Consider the following 20,841-nt stretch of genomic DNA (forward strand, 5'->3'; position numbering starts at 1 on the left):
TTCATTCTACATTATCCACTACATTAACACTCCCTGGTGAAACAGACTTATTAAATGGATAATAATAAAAAGGACAAACGACCTTTGAAGCTGCACAATCTACTATTATAGGAATCAATCACAATGGATCAAAGACAGTGTGTAATGTGAAAGGAGTTGCTCACAGTGATGAACCCACAGCGCATTTTCACCCAACTCTGCAGTTCAGCTCGGCATTTCCAAGCTGATTGTTTTAGTTTTATGGCCCTCAACTTTGTTTCATTAGCACTGCTCTCATCATCCTTGTTTCCAGCCACAGCCGGCTGCTGTTTACCGCAAAAAAGCCCCAACACAGAGCTAAAAGGAGAGTAAATACTGGACTGACGTTCATCAGGTGGCCAAAAACTCAAGACCAAATGAATGCTAATTTTGCGCATCTTGCCAAAATATTAAAAAGGCTATAACTACTTTAAGAGATGATTTATTAAATTTATCAATGTTTTGTTTACAGCCTTTTCAGCTGACCAAAATTATATGATTCAACAGTCTCATTAATTTCCTATGGATGTGTTTTGGAACATGAAGTAGTTGAGGATAAATCAATATAACCTGTGTTGACTACAGAAATTGGCCTTTCATACAGCAGACATTTTACCTTGCTATAGCAGCAAAGGCACGGGTGTTACTAATTACATGAACGTGTTTTTAGCCACACGAGGGGGCAGCAGTCTAAGCTATAAACACAACACTGACAAATTATCATCTTATAAAGCTCGTCGGCGAAGAGAAGACACGTAGCAACATTACCATTCTCTCAAGTCGCCCTGACGAGTGGAAGTCCAATGTTCACTCATTTTAGCTGTGTGATTTGCACCCGTTCTTAGTTTAGCAAAGCAGTTTGCTGAAAGATGCTTAGTAGAGGAAGGCTCAGTAGAAGTGGGAGGAGCCGCAGAGCCAGGAGATAATTCTCTGTAGGTTTGCTACTACATGCGATGCCTTTCACAAAATATTATTTGATTTGTTTAGATAAAAAACATTAATAATATAATATTGCAGTGTGCCCCAAGTCTATGGAATAAATACTGTCCCAAATGTATTGTAGCTGTGTGGAAAAGTTTGAATGTGTATCTGAATATCTGAAAAGGCCAAAGTTTACAGGTACGGGTCGATTCTACAGGTACAAAACAAACCTACAGTTACAAGCACTTTTATCCCACATTTGACCATCCAATCAGGAATATCAGTTGACCATCCAATCACAGATTCGCAGTCTGTCACATTGCTGTAAAGTTAGACTACAGTCATGTTGAACAGAACATTGAGGCTAAGACAAAAATATATTTCAATCCACGTCGTCACGTAAAAGCAAAAAAACTAGGGAGAAAAGTAAACACAAGTACTCGTTTTGGATCAACATAAATTAGGCAAGCAAAGAATTATCACTCTGCTTTGGTTTGTGATATATATATATGGATTATGGAAATGCATTCACTGTCTGTTATTTTGAAGCCAAAACTCCCTGCAAGAAGGCCCACCTCCCTGGATCTGTGATTGGATGGTGAACATTCCTGATTGGATAATCAAATGAGATCTGACAATGAGATGGGACAAAACTACTTGTAACTGTAGGTTTGTTTTGTACCTGTAGATAGTGACTGGTCTTAAGACCACGTTTTGAAGGTCTTGCTTTCGTCTCGGACTGGACCACATTGGTACTCCGTTTCGGACATTGAGGACTCTGGATTTTATTTCAAGACCAGCCAATATCAATAAATTGCTTTTGCATTGTCTGATTTATTTGTTAACATCATAACTTTGATTGGATGTAAAACATATTTCTTTAAATGCAACCAATAACTGGTTAACCAATTGGTCTTGACTTGGTCTCGGTTTGGGCGGTCATGACTACAACACTACCTGTAGAATAGTACCGTACCTGTAAACTTTGGGATTTTCAGATATTCAGAATCACATTCAAACATTTTCACACACAAAATTTATTCGATACAAGTCCTCCCTTTTAACTGAATCAATGTCCTAGTAGTACCTACATGTACTACTACTTGTATAGAAACCCGTGTAAGTCTGCAGTACAAACAGAACAAGCTGAGATGTTGTAATAGCCGACCTGCTGCAAGCGGCTTCCTCTCCATCCTCGTTCTGTCCCAAAACAGCAATTTCCCCATTACGAGTCTCCCCCTTTGTCAGAATGGATGTGGCTTTCGTTGACAATTGATGTTGTTCGTTTTCCATGTGAAAGGTAGTAAGTGGAAGGGGTTCCTCCAAGTCCTCTTGGCTCCCCAAACTAAACTGAGAGGAAGAGGAAAATCAGTAAGAATAGAGGAATATGCTAATACCTGGCTATTCTGTGGTAATAGCACTCCTGCACCAGTTCAGTTGCACATGTTCACGACTTGGCCGTCTCAGGATCAGCCTGCATAAACTGTATGAATTTAGCCACCTTTACACGGTAGATGTCCCATGTCTTCTCCGTCTTATTTTACCTGTGGCTGGACATCAAGTAGCTCTGTGGGTGTGGCAGCCACCCCCTGTCCGTCGGTCTCAGACTCCGCTTCTTCCTCGTCTACCTCGTGGATGGTCGGTGTAACATTGGAGGGGGCCAGAGACGTCTTTTTTTTCTTCCGTTTCTTTTTGCGCCTTCTGTCCGTGCTGTGCACCCTCTTGCGTAAACGCTGGGGCACGGGCAGGTGGGTGGATAAGGGGTGGTGTGTATGGTGAAATGTGTGTCTGTGATCTGCGGTTCCAACAAAAAAAGAAGAAAATCAATAGTACATCATTGTGTCAAATGTTGACATTATGTCTACTGACTGTGTAGATCGTATCATGCAGTGTGTCATGATTTGTCCATTAACTGTCTCTCAGGTTTAGCAACACAAAGTACGAGTCAAGTGTGTAATTGATATTTATGTGGATTTGATGTGAAGCTAAGCTCACAGTGCAAATGGTAAGTCACAAGCTCTCCTCATCATGGGAGGTTGTAATACTGAAACACATTTCAGCCTGTCCTGAATACGCCTGGACCTATTACATATTGATTTAACACAGAATAATTCCAACCAAGACTAACAATAACCTTGAAATCAGTTGTATAGCTACAGCACCATATATAAATACTTAGTCTACAACACACACTGCCTTTCAGGAACAAGTACTGTTTTTTAAGCCACAGGCTTTTAAATTCATTTAATAAAACATGCAAAGAAAAAAAATTGGTCTATTCTCAGAAGAGATGCCCTCTATCCCTTTTAAACACTTCGAAGACACAACGCAAACAAAAGCTTTAGATTTTAATTAGTCTGCAATAATGGAGAAATGCACTGTTTAATAAACATCAAAAGAAAGCAGCTCTAGCTAATCTTAGCCACTATTATCTCCTGCCAGAGTATGTGGTATCTATCTGCTAATCTCTCTAATACTAATCCCATGATAAACTCACATATAAGGAATCTGGTGCCCTGCTCGAAATCTCTTTACATAATACAGGTCACACTATGATGTACAAGATCAAGATCAGACGTGTATTTATGCACACATGAACACATGTATATAATTGTATTACGATATGACAAAAATAATTAATATGGATGTTATTGGAACAAGACTTCAGGCATGCTAGTGAGGCTCAGTGAGGCTGCACTTAGGCACTTTATACTAACGTCAGCATGCTAAAATGGTCACAAATACAACGCTAGCATGCTGATCTTTCGCAGGAATGATGTTTACCATGTTCACCATCTCGGCTAGGTGTGTACGCATGCTAACATAAGCTAATCAGTAACGTTTTATGTTGACCAACGCTGTGCCAAGCTAAAATGTTTGGCACTGTCGCTCCACTGAACTGATATCAACCCTCCATCAAACTGCCGGTAAGACAGCGAACAAGCCGACCCCCAAATGTCAAAGTAACGGAGCTTTACTGGAATTAGTGTAATGTCAACACTGTATTTCAAATTGTCATCCCTTACACTACTCATTACTGAAAGAAAAGCAGAGGTGGGACCAAGTTCTTGTTTTACATGTCACAAGTCTCAAGTCTTAGCACTCAAGTCCCAAGTCGAGCCCCAAGTCCAGATCGATCAAGTCAAGCAAGTCCCAGTCAAGTCACAAGTCAAGACCGACAAGTCTTAAAATTTGAGTTTTGAGTCCTAAACAAGTCTTAATGCGCTCTTCACCAAATTTAAAACCCTGTCATATTTTTAACAAGAGTTAAAAATGAAAAAAGCAGTACTGAATGAAGGGTTACCCTGCACAGAAAAAAGGCAGAGGTGCAGTTTCATAATTTCATGAATTAAAATTAAATTTTCATGTAATGATGCCCAAATATCTTCATCACAATTATTTTGGTCAATATTGAGATCACAGTTATTCAACAGGATTATTGACTTTAGGAAACATCATTGATTGAAATTTAATACCTCGTTTTTAAAAACTATTATATATGCATCAACCCGAAAAGCCGTCGTAATTGAGATTAAAATTGAATTATCACAGCGCTATGCTGATGCGCTGCGCAGTTTTTTCTATAGCCTATCATAATTCATATTTGGGGAGGGAGGGTGTCAAATCAGCTCGAGTCAAAAGGCTCAAGTCCAAGTGAAGTCACGAGTCACTGCCGTTAAAGTCAATGTCGAGTCGCAAGTCTTCTTTGATTTTGTCAAGTCTAACGTCATCGTTTTTGTAACTCGAGTCTGACTCGAGTCCAAGTCATGCGACACGAGTCCACACCACTGAAAAAAGTAATCTGTCAAATGGAATAAACTAATGGCAACGAATGCATTCTTACTCTGAGTAGACAGCTTTCTGATAAAAATGTGGATCAATGCACTGGATTACAGAACAGTTTGAAGTGAAACTTCTTGTGTGATTGAAGGTATAATGTGTGCTTTTTACTTGTCAGCTGTACATAGTAGCTTTGCTTACATTCAAAGTCTTTCTCAGTGTAGTGTCGGCCCATCCTGTCTCCACTGGTGGAAGCAGAGTCACTGATGATGTCTCCGAAGCGCTCCACAGACAGCACTTTGTCCCAGTTCTCCTCCTCCTCCTCTTCTTCTTCTTGTTCCTCCGCTGAGCCCTCCTCATCTTCCTCCTCCACCTTCAGCTGAAGAAGGATGGAGAGAAAGGGGGCATTTTCACTTGAAAACAGTTGAAATCGCAAGAGAGAAAGAGTCAACAAGGTGAGAGCAGTAAAAGAGAAGAATTGCAAAAAGTAAAAGTGCATCAGAGGAAGCATAAAATGGAGATATCTTCATATGCGGGCTCTTCTGTCACAATCAGCAAGCAATAGCTGTGAATTTCAGACATTTCAGTTAAGTACGAATCATTCTCACTGTGTTTTAATTAAGAGCATATTTCCATGCCCATATTTCCATTTCCATTGCTCTGATTTTGAAGCTTGATGATTACACGAATTGTGCTACTATATTAGCCCAGTGGGTAATGCAATCAGACATTCTTGTGGCTAGCCCAAAACCCAGCTTGGCTCTGATGTCAGAGGTTAACAGCCACACATGCAGCAGATTCAAGCTAAATGAAAGTAAAATCCTAATCCAGGATGAACACGGAACAAACTAGAAGAGTCTCCACCAGGTGTCTCTGGGGACATGATGTGGGTGGGGATCAGGGAGTGAGGGCAGGCTGTGTGTCCAGTGTGCATGCATGAAAGTAACAGATTGAAGGGAAGAAATTTTCTTATATTCTTATTTAGATGTACGTAATGTTTTAAGTAAAGTGTTTTTGTACAGCACAGTCTCAGCTTTTCTCACTATTGTAACCGAGCGTCCTGGGTTCAAATGACTTCTCCAGTTTGTTAACATCAACTCTTCGGTTTAAACTTAAGAAAACAATGAATAGCAAGAAAACGCCTGAATTTGAACATTCTTATTTATTAAGAATATGTTGTTGTAACACACCCCACAAAATAAAAAGCTCTCCCTACCTCCCTCTTTCCTCCCAAACAAAGAAGATTTGAACTCTCACTTGTCCCTCCCTCACAGTCAACATGGTGGTGGCAAAGACAACAGCAACAACAACAACAACAGGGATTTATTCACCTACTATGGCCTAACTTTAGACAATCATAACATGTCTGGTATGGAATTATTCTGGTTCAAGATGAGACCAAACTTTTCTATGGAGCTTTTAGTTTTTGTGACCACCAAAGACCAAAATGCACCCTGCAGTAGACTAGGCAAGCTTTGTTTTTTGCCTAGCCTACTGCCAGAAATGCCTATTGCTACGTCGTAACGCATAATGTAAAATGGCGACTATTCCTGAAAAGAGCAAAGTCTAAGCTTTACGATAAGCTCATTCAATAAAAAAGTTTTTTCGAAAAGTGTGAATCACCGCAACCACGAGGGGTCCAAATGTGCAGAGAAAATATTAGGCTGATATGGTCCAGTAATATGCAAGACTAGCTGCAGATAGATACACACACACACACACACACACATACACACGACCAAAGGCATGATCGCCGGTAATTAATGTGACTAATGTTCCACGACCGATTCTACAGTACATCTATGTTATTGTGAAACTGTCTCAACATACCACATGCAAGTATTTAAAATTGTGGACTGTGAATGGCAGAATAAATCTACCGCCAACAAAGCTTTTCATTGTGTCTGTGCAAATTTCAACCCACCACAGATGGCCCCACACCCTGTTTTCACTTTGTATTTCTCAAAGGAGAAACCTTAAAAAATGTATTTAAAATTAAAAATTTTAAAAAGAAAAGAAGAAGAAGAAAATAGGCAGATAGTGTCAGTTCATCCTTCACATCATGTATGGAGGACATCAAATCAATACAACAATCAAAGTGCTAAGCAGCAAAGAACTAATGCATCAGACATCCCCTGGAGACAGTGGAGGCTGAAGGGAGTGTCCTGCCACAGCCCTTTGGTGCCTCTGATAGGTCAAATCACTGGGACGGCTGCTTCCCCTGACTCAGATTGGTGCTGGCATGGTAAGCGCTCTGGCTACTGCTCTGTGGTCTCATATTTCTCTGTGCCAAGGCTCCATTACTCCCTAATTACCAGCGGGATGAAGGGACAGGATACGTTTAATGATCTGAGCTACCTATCTACACTATGCCGAGGCAGTCAGATGGGATACATAAAAGGACTATTTTCGATTGAGTGAGCAGTGAAAGCCTTGTTTTCACTGGCCATTTTGTTCATTATTTAAGGTGTTCTAAATTTTAATTTCAACATCTCTAACGCCCTCCCCTCCTTTGCTTGCTCTGGTGAGCGCTGTTGATCAGTGGAAGACCCTGGATTTTATTTATAGATCTAATGTAATCCTCCCAGATGAGGCAGACGTTACAGTAAAGTGGCATCTTCTAAACCTGGTTTTGCTTTGTGCAAGCTCCAATGGTGCAAATAACTCAAAAACTCTTTCATGTCAGCTTTGAAGTCAGCTGGGGTTGAGGGACACAGGAGGAGGGCGACCCCAGCCCAGGTGCTAGAGGCACTATGTGAACAGGTTGCTATGTTATTGCTCTGCTAGCTGCCCTCATGCCCAGCCCGCTCTCATCCCACATGGTACACTTCAGCATCCGTATGAGACTCCCTGGGCTCTAAAGTAACTCCAATGTCACCCATCCGTGTCAGGTGACGTAGCATACACAAGCAAAAGTTACACAACGTTACATATGTGACATTATGACATGGATAAAGGCGGCAGCTAAATGACTAATTATTATTATTTCAACCCAAACCATGATCATTTCCTAAACCTAACCAAGTAGTTTTGGTGTCAGAACTTACTACGTATTAGCCCTCTTTCACTTGTTCCCTGCCAGAGTGTCTACTGTCTTCAGCCTAGCTAACCAGCAGGCCTTTGTTTCCTGCATTTTGGATTCACACCTGCAAGGTTCCTCTGAAACGTGACAGTGTTAAACAAGTGGTTGGTCTACAGTAACTTTTTTCAGGAGCATAGCTACAGCTGAAAACATGGAGGTCCTCTAAAACCCTTCTATAGTTAAGACTGCATCGATAGCCGTGTTTCCATCAACGTTTTTAATGCGCATTTTAAAGCATCGCATTAGACTATGTTGAGTGAACGGCAAAATTCGGGAAAAAAAATCGTTAATTTCGCAAAACGTTTTCAGGCTCGCTTGAGGTGGTTTTTGCCTTTGTCGAAAAAGAGTAAATGGAAGACAGAAACACTTTTAACCGAATAAGTCTGATCAGCTGTTTCTGCTGTCGGCGTCTTTGTTGTGCAGAGTTCTGCGTGCCTGCAGAGAATTTCATGCACCTCGTGGCTGGTAACGCTCATTTGTGCTGAGGAAAGAGGTGGATGCGAATCTGGGCAGGTAGCCTTCATCATCTGTTCTGCCGAATTATGCATTCACCTCTTAAAGGTCCTTTTCAGATACTTTGCTCTGCACACTGATCAAATGGGGTTATCACCGCATATTTTTGCTGAATCTCAGTGAATGCTACTTCTACTGAGTGTAATAAAATATTAACGACTCTAAACGTTCATAATATATACACTTCGAATAATTTTTTTACCATGACGAAACCCACAAAGGATATTATAGCGTTTTAATGCATCATTTCTCAGCAGGCATGCAAAACTCAGCATAACACCGGATATTCCCATAACGTGCGGAGACATGGCTGGTAGCAGTTTGCCTGCTTGAAACACATTTCTGAGGACCTCTCTCCATTGTCTAAGATCATTGGCCATCATTGGCCATCAGGTTCATGTGACTGGTTTTGTTTCTGGTTTGGAACCAATACGTCTTGTTTATTACAGCCATGTGTAACGTCAACTACTGATGTAACTACGCTCGCCGTAGCCTGGTTTATTCGCTCCAAACCAGCTGATGGAAACGCACATATTTTGCAGTTTATTTTTATTTTTTGCGCCATTTCAGAAGTCCGCTTAAAATACGCATGACAATTAGATGGAAACATGGCCATTGTCACCAGTTTAAAACCTAGTCACTACTTTGAGCTACTATATCCAATGTTTTCTGCATATTGATTCGTAACAGTATCAATACCACTTACTTTTTTTAACACGAAGCCATGGGCTATCAATGCATCTTGTTTTTGGCGTGCTGTAATAATTACTTGATTAAGCAATGAAGAAAAAAAAAAGAAAGTTTAAAATTTTTTTAAAAATCAATGAATTTTACCCTTTTTAATAGTAAACTGAATGCCTTTGTGCTTTGGACTATTGGTTGGACAAAACAAGGCACTGGATGGACATTTTCTGACATTTTATAACCCAAATAATTAAACAATGAAGTGAGAAAAATCTTACAAATAATCAGCAGTCAACAGCGTGGCTCCTTTGACATGTTGTATAAACCCACTGGAGCACAAAGGATTTATATAATCCATTTTCAGTCACCTATGTTGCCAACGTGGAGATGGAAATCTCCTAATATTAGTATTGTTTTAATGAATCCTGGATAAGAGCTCTCATCTCATCTCAGTCAGTGTTTGCACTGTGGGTTACCGTCTGCAGTATATCAAACACGTATATTTGCTGCATGACAAATCAACTATTCTGTTGCTGGTTTGGCCACTTCTAATATATTATGAGGAGGGGAGGCTTCAGTTATAACAGCCTGATCATCTGAACCAAACTGCGGTTCAGTTAAAAACATGCTGTCCAACCTCATCTCATGAACTGCCAAACTTCTACTGCACCATTAATATTTTATATTTAATGGAATGCCGAGCCAGAGAGATGCATTAAAATATTTATCAGCTGCTGACTAATCTGGAGGAGGGTGCGTGTGTCTTTTATGCGTTTGCCTTGTTTGTCAGGATGAAATGCCCTCGCATTGATGATCAGGAAAACCCTCTGGAGTTAGAGCATATTTAGGTTAGAGCTCAACGTGGCTTTGGATTACTGTTTTTTAGTTGTCTATAATTATTATTACGGTTGGGGATTGTAATTAGGCTCGAGTTTAAAGTAACCATCAATATAAACAATTTGATTAATGTTAGAGTAAGTACTGCTTACTGAAACTTGTTATATGAAAACAAACACCAAACAAAACCTAATTCCATCCATCGTCAAACGCTTATCCTACGTACAGGGTTGCGGTGGCTGGAGCCAATCCGGCCGAAAGGGGGGGGGGGTAAACCCTGGACAGGTCGCCAGTCCAACGCGAAGCCGGAGCACCCACAGAGAACCCACGCAGACACGGGGAGATCATGCAAACTCCGCACAAAAAGGCCGGGACAACCGGGGTTCAAACTCACGACCTTCTTGGTGGGAGGTGACAGTGCTAACCACTGCATCACCGCGCCACCCTGAAGTGCCAATGCCATGCAAAGCTGCCATATGGGACTCACAGAACTACAATATATGGCTGAAAATCCAGTATAATCAGTAGGGTTGGGTATTGTTTAAAATTTTATGATACCAGTACCAAAACCAGCACCCTTAAAGTCATACAGATACCAGTAGAGTACTTTATTCGATAACTTGCATGAAATGCTACCTGTTGAAGCCACAGTAGTGGATTTTTAGCCTATTAATATTTTTATTATGGACAAGCAAGGTTATCTATTTTATTTTTTCTTGTTTCAAATAACTGTTGCATAAAAGTATTGGGGAAACTGTATCGCTCCTCATCCTAATTAGGTCGTCCTAAGGTCGAGTTTTTTTATATTTGAATGAGAGAGGAGGAGAGAAATAGTTTAGTGACCAAATAAGTTGTGGAAAACAAATTTGAGGTAATTTTTTAATTTTGGTGAAAGTAAAAAACGGAAAATTATTCTGTTAACTTTTGATCAATAAACTGAATTGAAAGATCTCTGCAAGTGTTTTTTCCTTTAGCGGTGAAACCTCCAAAAACGACAGTCACAGGTATAAAACGAGTAAGGAGTTTGTTTAAACAAGTCACTAAACAAAAGACTCAAGCAGAGTAAAGAGAGGCTGCACGTCCAGCCCATCAAACCGACTACACCTGAAGCAGCTGATCGATCAGTGACAAGTGATGTGAACAGCAAATAAAAAAGTGTTACATGATCACAGAAGATGGAACCAACAGAAAGCCGAGCTTGTGGTGAGAAACTGGCAACAGTGACGAACACGCCTGAGACGCAGCCGAAGGTGAGCGGCTGTTAAAATCAGCATGGACTCAGTACTTTTTTATACAGTTTATGGTGCAGACACATAAGGAAAAATAAAAGCCGTGCTCTTCTTTCGGTGTGTTGCTTGCGTGTTTGGCTGCAAGCAAAACCATACAAAAAGTAACTTTTGCCATAATCGGGTTACAAAAAGTATCGATTGAAGCACCGGTTTGACTGGAGACGTTTCGATTCTACTGGACACTGGGCTGTTTCGGTCGGTACCATAAAAGGTAGTAGAGATACCCATCTTTAGTGACAAGTCACCTTTAATGATTGATAAAGTTTTGTAATCCTTCTATATGTTGCACTACATTTTTAAGTAGGCTATATATTCAGCTGTAAACTGACGGGGACAAAATGCTGGAGGCAATAATTGAAGATGAAAATATGGATCAAACATAAGACACAGTTTACTCAGGGACCCAGTAACACTTATTTTGATCACTTGCTGTTGGAAATGTTTTCTCGGTTCAAAGTGACTGATATCTATTTTACATAAATAGTTGTGCTCATTTTGCATTTACTGAAATACGGTCGAAACACATTAAGGCTATATGCAGCTAATATTTAAAAACTCACTTTTAAACTACATTTGGTCCAACATGATAATTATGATGACGTTCCATCAGAGCCACTAATCACAGCATTACAGTTTCATACAGATAAGTTTGATAAAAACAGTGATCGCTGCAGAAATGTAGCCCACAGTAAATGTTTCAGTGCAAATGTTTCCAACCTGGCAGCTGCCACAGTGTTATAAAGGACAAAGTAGCCTAGGGTTAATATAGTTAACTTGTGTCCTGCTAACAGATTGATCATAAACATGTGATGTTAAAGATCTTGCTGTGGTAGTGCAGTATCTCCTCTTCATCTCGTGTGTTTTCACACGTTTTTCCCTTGCCGGTGTTTCCTGTCATGTTGTCGGTGTGTGTTTGTCTGGGCGTGGCTGCACTCTCTGGCTCCTGCTGCCAAGCTCCACCTGTGCACCTGATCCTCATTCCACTGATTAAGCTCCTGCAGTGTATCAACCAATCATTCTTCCCCAGATGGTCAATTAATCACGTGTGGTATTTGTGCAACGGCCAACTAAAAACTCTTTGTTTCGCCTTTGTGCATGCTTTGGTCTTATTGTGTGTTTTCCCTGTGCCTAGGCTCACTACCCCCCTGGAGACTCTGCTTGACACCACACGCAGCTCAGACTCAAACTGGAAGATTGCCCAATCCCCTGCCAGCCACTCTGCTCTGTCAAATCCTTTGTCAGCACGTTCTATTAAAAAGTAATTGGTACTCCTTTGAGTCTGTTTTGGAGTCCAGTATCTCAGCATTATGACAGTTTGGGTAACAAACTAATGTCTAACCAGGATTTTGATGTTTCTAAAAACATGAATGTTTGTTGAAGTAAACCTAACAAGCAGCTTCACAGCATAAGTTGCTGTAGTCTCTGAAACAGAAAACCCAGACCGTGTCCAATGTAACCTTTTTCCCGCACTGGCCCTCAGGGCCAGTAGATCAGGGTTTTACTGGTCCCTTGCATATTTTTACTGGACCGGGGAAGAAAACAGTGTTAACTTTATTTATCCTTTATACATTGTAATGATTCATTCAAACAACTGATTCATTTTTACTTTCTTCTTGTAATTGTAAATGCTTGTATAGCGCCTTTCTAGTCTTTGACCACTCAAAGCGCTTTTACACTACATCTGCATTCACCATTCACACACATTCATACACTGGTGGAACAGCTACAATTCGGAGTTCAGTATCTTGCCCAAGGACACTTCGACATACAGCCTGGGGGAGCCAGGATTGAACCGCTGACCATTACGATTAACGGCCAACCCGCTCTACCTCCTCAGCCGCCCATAACTTCTGCGTGGCTCTATGCAGGTGCAGCAACATGACGCCCAGAGCGCGACAACAGCAGCTACACATGTTAAAGCATTATTTGATTCTAGTCAGCTAAATGAACGGCCAAAATTTCATTTACTGATAATGAAAATATGCCCAAAATTGGCCGACAATTTATCGGATCGATAATGAAGGTGCATCCCTAATAAATTTTGATGTTAATGCTTTTTGCCCAGCTCTGTCGCACAACAACTCCAGATACCAACATCTGTAGAACATTGTCAGGGAATTAAAGTGTCATTGTCGTTTCTAATGCTCGCTATAATCATTATTTTTTTTAACAATAATGGATTAAGTAAGTGTGTAAAAGGCGTCGAAAAAGAGTCGATTGTAGTGCTGAACAGATGTATAATTCTCACCAGAGTTAGCAGTTACCCTCAGTTCCACAGAGGTTTACAGCAACTTTCAGCTACTTGTTTTTGACAGCCTGCACATTCAGGCTACGTTCAGAATGCAGGACACTGTCACCCAAATCCAATACAGATGGGATCTTTTTAAATGCAACCTCAGTCTGGACACTCAGGTGAATGAATGAAATACGGGAGTCTCCCGTGAGCTAACCGGAGCTAACCTTGTTTACTTCTGTAGCCTACAACAGCATGCTGCGTGTGAAGTTGTGTTATTCTTCTGCGCTTCACTTTCAGGCCGCGGATAGTGGACACTGGTGTCTGGCATGGGCCACATTTAAGCAATATTGTGAACTGTCAAATAAAAAAAAAAATTGGAATTGAGCATCAAGGCCTGCAGTCTGAACGTAGACTCTCATAGCTTTGCTATCTGCTGCAGCAGGAAACTGAAAACCCACTGTACACTCCCTGCTCAGCACCAAGAAGTAGCCATAAAGTCAGTGACAAGCATGTCAACATAATGGAGCATTTAGCAGCTAAAGAGCCAGATATTTCCCTCAGGAGTTGGACCAAAACAGAGCTAAGAAGAGAGTGGTTATCTGTCTTTATCAGGGGGCCAGAGACACAACTGAATGAATGCTAATGTTGCTCTGTTTCTGCTGGATGTGCTACAGGCTACTGTTTGTTAACATGTTAGCCATATCAACTTAAAATAATGTGTTCACAGCTGGTGTTCACTGCCACAAAGAGGCAGGTGACTGCACTCAGCAGTAACATACCACGTATGTTGCGCAAGATAACACGCAGAAGAGGATGTTACAGTTAGGTAGATAGTACTGGGGAGACACATGCTTTACTGCTCAGCTCTCTCATTAAAATTCAGGCTGATACAAATATGCATATTGGTTTGTTTGCCTCTGCAGATTACTCTGCTTTCAGTTGCTTCCTGCTCTTTTTACGTAGCAGTGTTTATAACCGCTTCCCACTCCCTTCATCTCGGCCTCTTTGATTGAAGGAGCTGGCACACTTCCCAGACAAACACACCAAAACTAACATAAATATCAGCATCAGTGTTTTGCTTTTCTTTTCTCTGTGCAGCTGATGTTTATGAGAAATTATTTTAAAATGTTTTCCTTATTACTGAGTGTGATGATTTTTAAATGAAAGGTATGCAAGTTTCTCTTTAAATATGGTCCAATCATTACATGCACTACAACATCTAACACAGTTATTTCTGTTACCTCCTCTACACTTAAAATATGCCAATATCAAGCAGCAGCAACAATAAGGAGCAGCCAGATTTCACAGACCTCTGAAGCTACAAACCTTTAATGTAATAATTCCACTATTAAACAAGTCAAGCAAGTCTTCAGACACACAGTATATTTTATTCTTGTTTTCTGTTTGTTTTTTAATGTCATTTGAACCACTGGAACAGCTTTATATTTGATTTGGTATCGAATGTGAACGTGGTGCCTCTGAACCACATCATCAGCCTCATCATTTTATACACTGCCTGATATATCTGGTATATTTGAAAACTCAAGCTCAAAGCAATCCAACTTGTGAAAACAAACTAATTGACAAAACGCAAGCAAATAAAGAAGATACACATGTAAATCAGTGGAGTAACATGAATCCATTGGCAGGATGCATGTTTTTTTATACATGCGTGCGTTACCTTATAAAAAAAAAAACACTGCTTCACGGTACAAAGTGGCCAAAAACTCCACAGGGGACCTTTTTCCAGTAAGTTACTAAGCTTCATTGATCACCGTAGTTTTCAGTAATCTTGTGATGACCAAAACCAAAAACACCAAGAGGATCTCTTAAAAAACTGCTGTTGATGTAAGCTGACAGCAGCTGGTGATGTTTCTGTGGCAACCAAGACTCAGCAGAGCCAGAGGAGCTTGCATTCATATGTACCGTACACACATACCCTCATACCAAACCACTTAAAAAAAAACAAAGACAGAAAACTATTGGTCGTAGTGGTAGTAGTTCGGAGTGGCATTAATCAGCTTTAGGAGGTAACAGTGCAAAAAGGTGTGGGTGGTGTGGGTGTGTGTGGTGTGTGTGTGTGTGTGTGTGTGTGTGTGTGTGTTTTAAGTACAGAGTACACAAGTAACTGAGGGTAGGAAATTGAAGGGTCTACTTATGTTGCCAAGCATTCAGCCTATTATTTCCCTCAAACCAGTGTCCCAATATGCTATGCACACTGTGGACGACATGGTTCCTGCTGCTCATGATGACACATCACCTACTTAGATAGCAGAGCTATTTCTCCCTGAGAACACGGGCTAATCTGTTTCACTTGAACAGCTAGACAGAATTCTGCATATGCAGGACGTGAGCTTTTTCCACAGACCCATATGTGACTCATCCCTGTGTTGAGACGTTGGAGGGAAAATTCAGTCTTGAAGACATGTCAGTGCTCCTTTCACTCCAAACATTCATTAAACAGTTTTGTGAGGGAAGTATATTCCGAGTTACAGGGATGACCAACATTAAAAAAGCACCATTTTATGGGAATATCAATTCATTTTAATAAAGTCTCTGCAATTACTGGATTCACCCCTGGGGCAAAGTACATTTGCAAGAATCCTTTGTGATGAGTTTGACTTTGGTGAAGTCTGACATGCATATCTGCTTAACCCACCAATAGCAAACCATCTCGACTGCAGAGAAAGTGATCGTAGCTTTGAAAGAGATACAGAAAGAAATGGAACCATTTAATAAGAATTGCTAAGAAATGTACTTGGTTTGAAACAGCAAGGTTTAACAAAGCCTCCAATCATATTAATACATGTAAAGTCACTAACTAGCTCTTAAATTAGAACAAACATGTTTTGCCTCTTCACAATTATGTGGTGAATGTTAAACACAAACATCCATTTGAAATTTCTTTGTTTTTAATCGCCTAAGGTGACCAGATTTCTGAAATGAATAATCTGTCAAACTCTTCTGAAAGTCATTTTGAGGCAGAAACTAGCTTTCAGTCAATATGTAGAGAATAAAAGGTCTGTAGAGGACAGCGGCTGGGTCTGGATCCAGACCACGGCCCGCCTATAAGTGACCTCTGCTCTATGATTAACACACAGTTAAAAACGGGGACAGCTCCAGACGGGGACAGGCCACCAAAACCGGGGACTGTCCCCGGAAAACGGGGACATCTGGTCACCCTATAATATCCTGGCAGGGCATATAAATAGCACGCCACTTTCAAGGACATTTTGCGTGCCATGTGAACGCATTTTAAGCTTTTTGCTTGTGATTTAACACCGTTTACTTCCCATAGACCACAGCAATACAAAGGAGGTTAACCCTATCTGCTAGCACATCAGCCGTGAGGCGAAGCTGTAGGGTTAACCAGGCACACACCCTGTGGTGGTTAGGCTTTCAGGGGCTGTCAACGCCTTTAATACTAACATAGTTAGGTAGCAAGCTGGCTAGCTAACGTAGCTAACGCTATTTGTGTTAGCTACGCTACTCAAAACATCATGGTTTGGGATACAATGACAACGTGACTTTACATAGCTTACATAACTTGCGAGACCAACACATTCTCACTCCCGACTTCTCACATATTGACATATTGACGCTTTCAACACCCTGGGTACCCCTTTTGCATTATTTTTAGACGTGATTTAAGGCACTGCGATCAAGTTAGTAACGCTTAGCAACAAAAAATATGCAAAAACGGTAAAGTTAGCAACAATACATATGCAACGTCAGGTTAGACTTTCAAAATAAAACGCTAGTGTTTCAAAACATCGCCATTTTGAAACGTTGCAATTTGGTTAGGTTTAGGCACAAAAAGTACTTGGTTGGGTTAAGGCAACAAAACTACTTGGTTACGATTAGAAAAAGATCATGGTTAGGGTTAAAATAATTACGTAGGTGTTAGGATTTGGTTTTGTGCTGTTTTTTTTCCTGTGTTCATTTGATATTGTCATGGTTTGGAGTTTTGTAGTTTATTATTTTGTTCATTCGCTTTAAGTTTTCTTAGTATCTGTCTAGTCTCATTTTCTAGTTATGCCCTGCATTTTTATCCGTGTCTTAGTGTATACTCCTGGTCCATGTACTTTGATATTATTTTGTCCATGTTGCCCTGCGTTCTGTTTAATCTTAGTTCAATCTGTTTTCCTTCTTAGTTGTAGTTTGGGTATATTAGTGATCTGTCTGCTTATGTTCTGGTTCAGTCACTTATTCTCTGTTTCTTCCTGGTTATCATTAGTTTCCCTATGGCCTTATTGGCGTCTATCTGTTTTCCCCTGCTGTCTCTCTGTCTGTCACCTGTGTTACTCCTGCCCTGCTCGTTAGTCCCTGGTGTGTGTCCAGTTCTCTACTGAGCTTCCTTCTATAACTCAATAAACTCCCCACTGGAAGGGTTTCAGGACAAGTACGGCGGATACAACTCGAGTCTCATTATGGGCTTTATTGTGCACACATACACAATAATCATCCACAAACTAGGTAGCCTGAATGCTACCGCTACGATAGCCTGTTAGTTAGTCCAGTTAGTTTTGTTAGGTTGTAAACCGGCAAGGCGTACCAGTCCTGAACATCAACTAAATGAAAATGAAACCTAAAGGTGAAACGCCTGCGCACTGTACCTAATTAAGCATACACAGAAAATTTAGTCTGGAGACTAGGAATAATAAACAAACCTTTAACCCAGCAAGAAGATAACATATATGGCTTCGTTTGGAATAAGTCGGTAAATGTACACACTTATTTCTCGGATACTCCAGAACATAATAATAACATCCATCACTTGTGATATATATATGTAAACCACTAGTTATACCTGCTGGAAAGCTCTACAGTGTATATATATGTTTGGTGTTTCTCTCCAGTCTTCATCCAGTCATTGTTCGAGTTACCCCCTGTCTGTCATGTGGATACGCTCCGTCTTCTGTTGTCTGCCTTGCTCGTCTTGTCACCTTGTTTCCTTTGGATTTCTGTTGGGATTATCTTGTTTTTTGGACTCTGTCAGTAAGTGTGCTCGCCTTTTGTTTGTTTTCCCTCAATGAACCCCCGTTGAACTGTACCTCCTCTGCCTTGCGTCCTGCGTTTGGGTCCTCCAACCTGCCTTACCACCACTTACCGTAACAGTAGATCAGTTAACATGTAAGTTAACTTACATCACTTGCCTAACTTAAATAAAAATATTTAATGTTGACTATTTATTTCACACAGGACGCAACCCCCAGTCTCCAGGTTCAAAGTCAGGGTTCTGGCCCTCCATCCAATCCAACCACCTCCTTACTCAGTCTTTTCTGTTAAATCATATTACCATCAAAAACTGACGGTACTGGGCTTCCCCCACTGCGTTGAACTATGATGCTATAGTGATCCCCAGTACATTACAAACTGACGCCGATGCGTCTCAACCATGTGTCCATATGTGACGAGTCGGGGAGTGAGAACCATAGACTGTATATTAGAAATGGACATAGTCATCGTGACATCACCCTTTGGTTTGTGGACTGTCGTTATGAAGCCTCAAGTTTGGTCGATAGTTAACGATAGAGCTAACGGCTGTGTATGGAGCTAGCTAGCTAGCTAGCTTAGCTAAGTGCAACTGTAACTCACGTTAACTGTCATTTTAACAGGGCTGATAATTTTATTACAGCCAGATCTAGCTTAGAAAATACAAGATTTAGGAATCAGGAAACGCCACGTCCAACAAATATTTTGTTGTATATGTATATTTTGGCTGGGTATGGAGTTCAATACTTTTTAGGCACCGACCGAATTGCCTCAATACCATTGAGTATCAAAAAATGTCTTGTCTTTCCGTACCAAAGTTCAATACCTAAAGGTTCTTGTTAACGCCAGTGAGCCAATAAGAATGCAGCATTCTTGATGTGCCCACATTTAAAAGTAATTTTAATTGGCTGTGGTGATGTAAACACGAGTTCACGCCGGTTATGCACAGAGACGTGGCTTGTGGATGTAAAAGACGTGGAGAAAATCAAAAGTGTGGCTTGATGCAACAGCGCACGATGCAATATTTACAATGTAAGATAATTTCTGCCAAGAGTAGCGACACGACAAACCTGGTGAAGCCCTTGACTGTACATGGAATAAATTTAAGAGCAGAAAGTTGCTCAGCCTTTGCTGCAACAAGACAGAGTCGTTGCAGTCATCGTCTCATCGCCCTGCTGCCACTGAGCTTGCTTCAACATGTCCACCGTACGAGCAGTGTTGGGCAGTAGCGTCGCTACAAGTAGCACCGTTACTAGTTTTACTACATTTCTCAGTAGCTTGCTGGCAGCGTTGCTGTTTTCTGAATCAAATCAAAGCTCTTTTATTGACCGAGTAGCTTCCACATCCGTGTGATAGTGACATCACGTACCGATCCTTGGACTGATGTCTGTGACTTTGCTACAGTGGATTAAAGAGATGCACGGCTGAGTTTACTTTCTATTGTGATAGTTGTTAACTGGCCACCTCTTCATCAAGTGAGGAGGAAACTTGTTTCCATGAGATGAGAGATTTCTCTCTCTTTCTTTCAGGCCTATTGCCATGAATGTTTAGGTTGCAATGTTGCCAGAGCACAAATTCACATATAAACAATAAAAAATATAATTAATAAACAATGAAATGACAAACTAAAGAGAGGAATAAAAACAACAAAAACACAATATAGGACTATGTTACATTGAAAATATGTCTTGGTTTTGACAAGCAGTAGCATTCAAAGGAACAATTATTAAAATAAACTATTAATGATAATAATGTGATAATTAAGTTACTTTATACAAACAACGATGGTTCTCCGTTTGAGAGTAAAATTGGTATCGAAAAAAGTATCGTTCAGGAACCGGTATCGAAGTTGAGGTATCGTATCGATATCGAAAATCTTTGAACGATCTCCAGCCCTAACAAATGCTACCTCATCCACTAGCATTTCTCACTGGCCTGTCAGCTATTATATAAACAAGCTATTTGGCAGTTGATTGCTGTGAAAATGTAAAATTAGTTGTAGTTTATTATAGATTTTGCAGCGACAAAATGAGGTAACAGACGCAGAGCAAATTCTCTCATAGCTACGTATCTGTCAAACAAGCTTATTTCACTTCACTTCTCAAGTTTCCAGCCGCAGTGCCAGCATCTATGTCCTTAAAAAGTCCAACTACTACAGCTATAAAGACTCTTACTGAGCATGCCTCCATTTTACAAGCTGGCATAGTAACATCTGCTACAAACCCATTGTCCAGATTTCTCTCTTCAGATCCTTTTTTTGCATAATAGGTTTTTTTCCTGCAAAGTCAAACTCTCTCCTCCACTCCTCAGCATTCCACATTTGCATATATCCATTTTCCATCCTTGAGACAGAAGTCACCTATTCAAATTGAAACGTTACCCCTCCTTCACTTCCCTTACTTCTAAATCCCACAATGCAAACCAGCACTGCCAGCTGAAAAGGACAAATCATATTACTCTTCTTGCATTCAGTGGTTTTGCATGGA

General features: G+C 40.6%; 1 protein-coding gene across 2 annotated transcripts in view; it reads right to left on the bottom strand.

Moving 5' to 3' along the window:
- Positions 1–1,982: 1,982 nt before the first annotated feature.
- Positions 1,983–20,841, bottom strand: part of LOC119903592 (anion exchange protein 3-like) — a 30,371-nt gene continuing 11,512 nt past the window's right edge. The window contains exons 3-5 of one of the 2 annotated variants that reach the window (XM_038719834.1): positions 4,921–5,098; positions 2,484–2,734; positions 1,983–2,289 (exon numbers count right to left, since the gene is read on the bottom strand). In XM_038719834.1, the coding sequence (XP_038575762.1) occupies positions 2,017–2,289; positions 2,484–2,734; positions 4,921–5,098 (702 nt within the window). In that variant the 3' untranslated portion in view covers positions 1,983–2,016. The remainder of the gene's footprint in view (positions 2,290–2,483; positions 2,735–4,920; positions 5,099–20,841) is intronic. The other variant, XM_038719836.1, reaches the window with a different exon arrangement.

Source organism: Micropterus salmoides, unplaced genomic scaffold (assembly GCF_014851395.1).
Source record: "Micropterus salmoides isolate LMB-PRFRI ecotype aquatic unplaced genomic scaffold, ASM1485139v1 Ms_hic_scaffold_15, whole genome shotgun sequence".
NCBI lineage: Eukaryota > Metazoa > Chordata > Actinopteri > Centrarchiformes > Centrarchidae > Micropterus > Micropterus salmoides.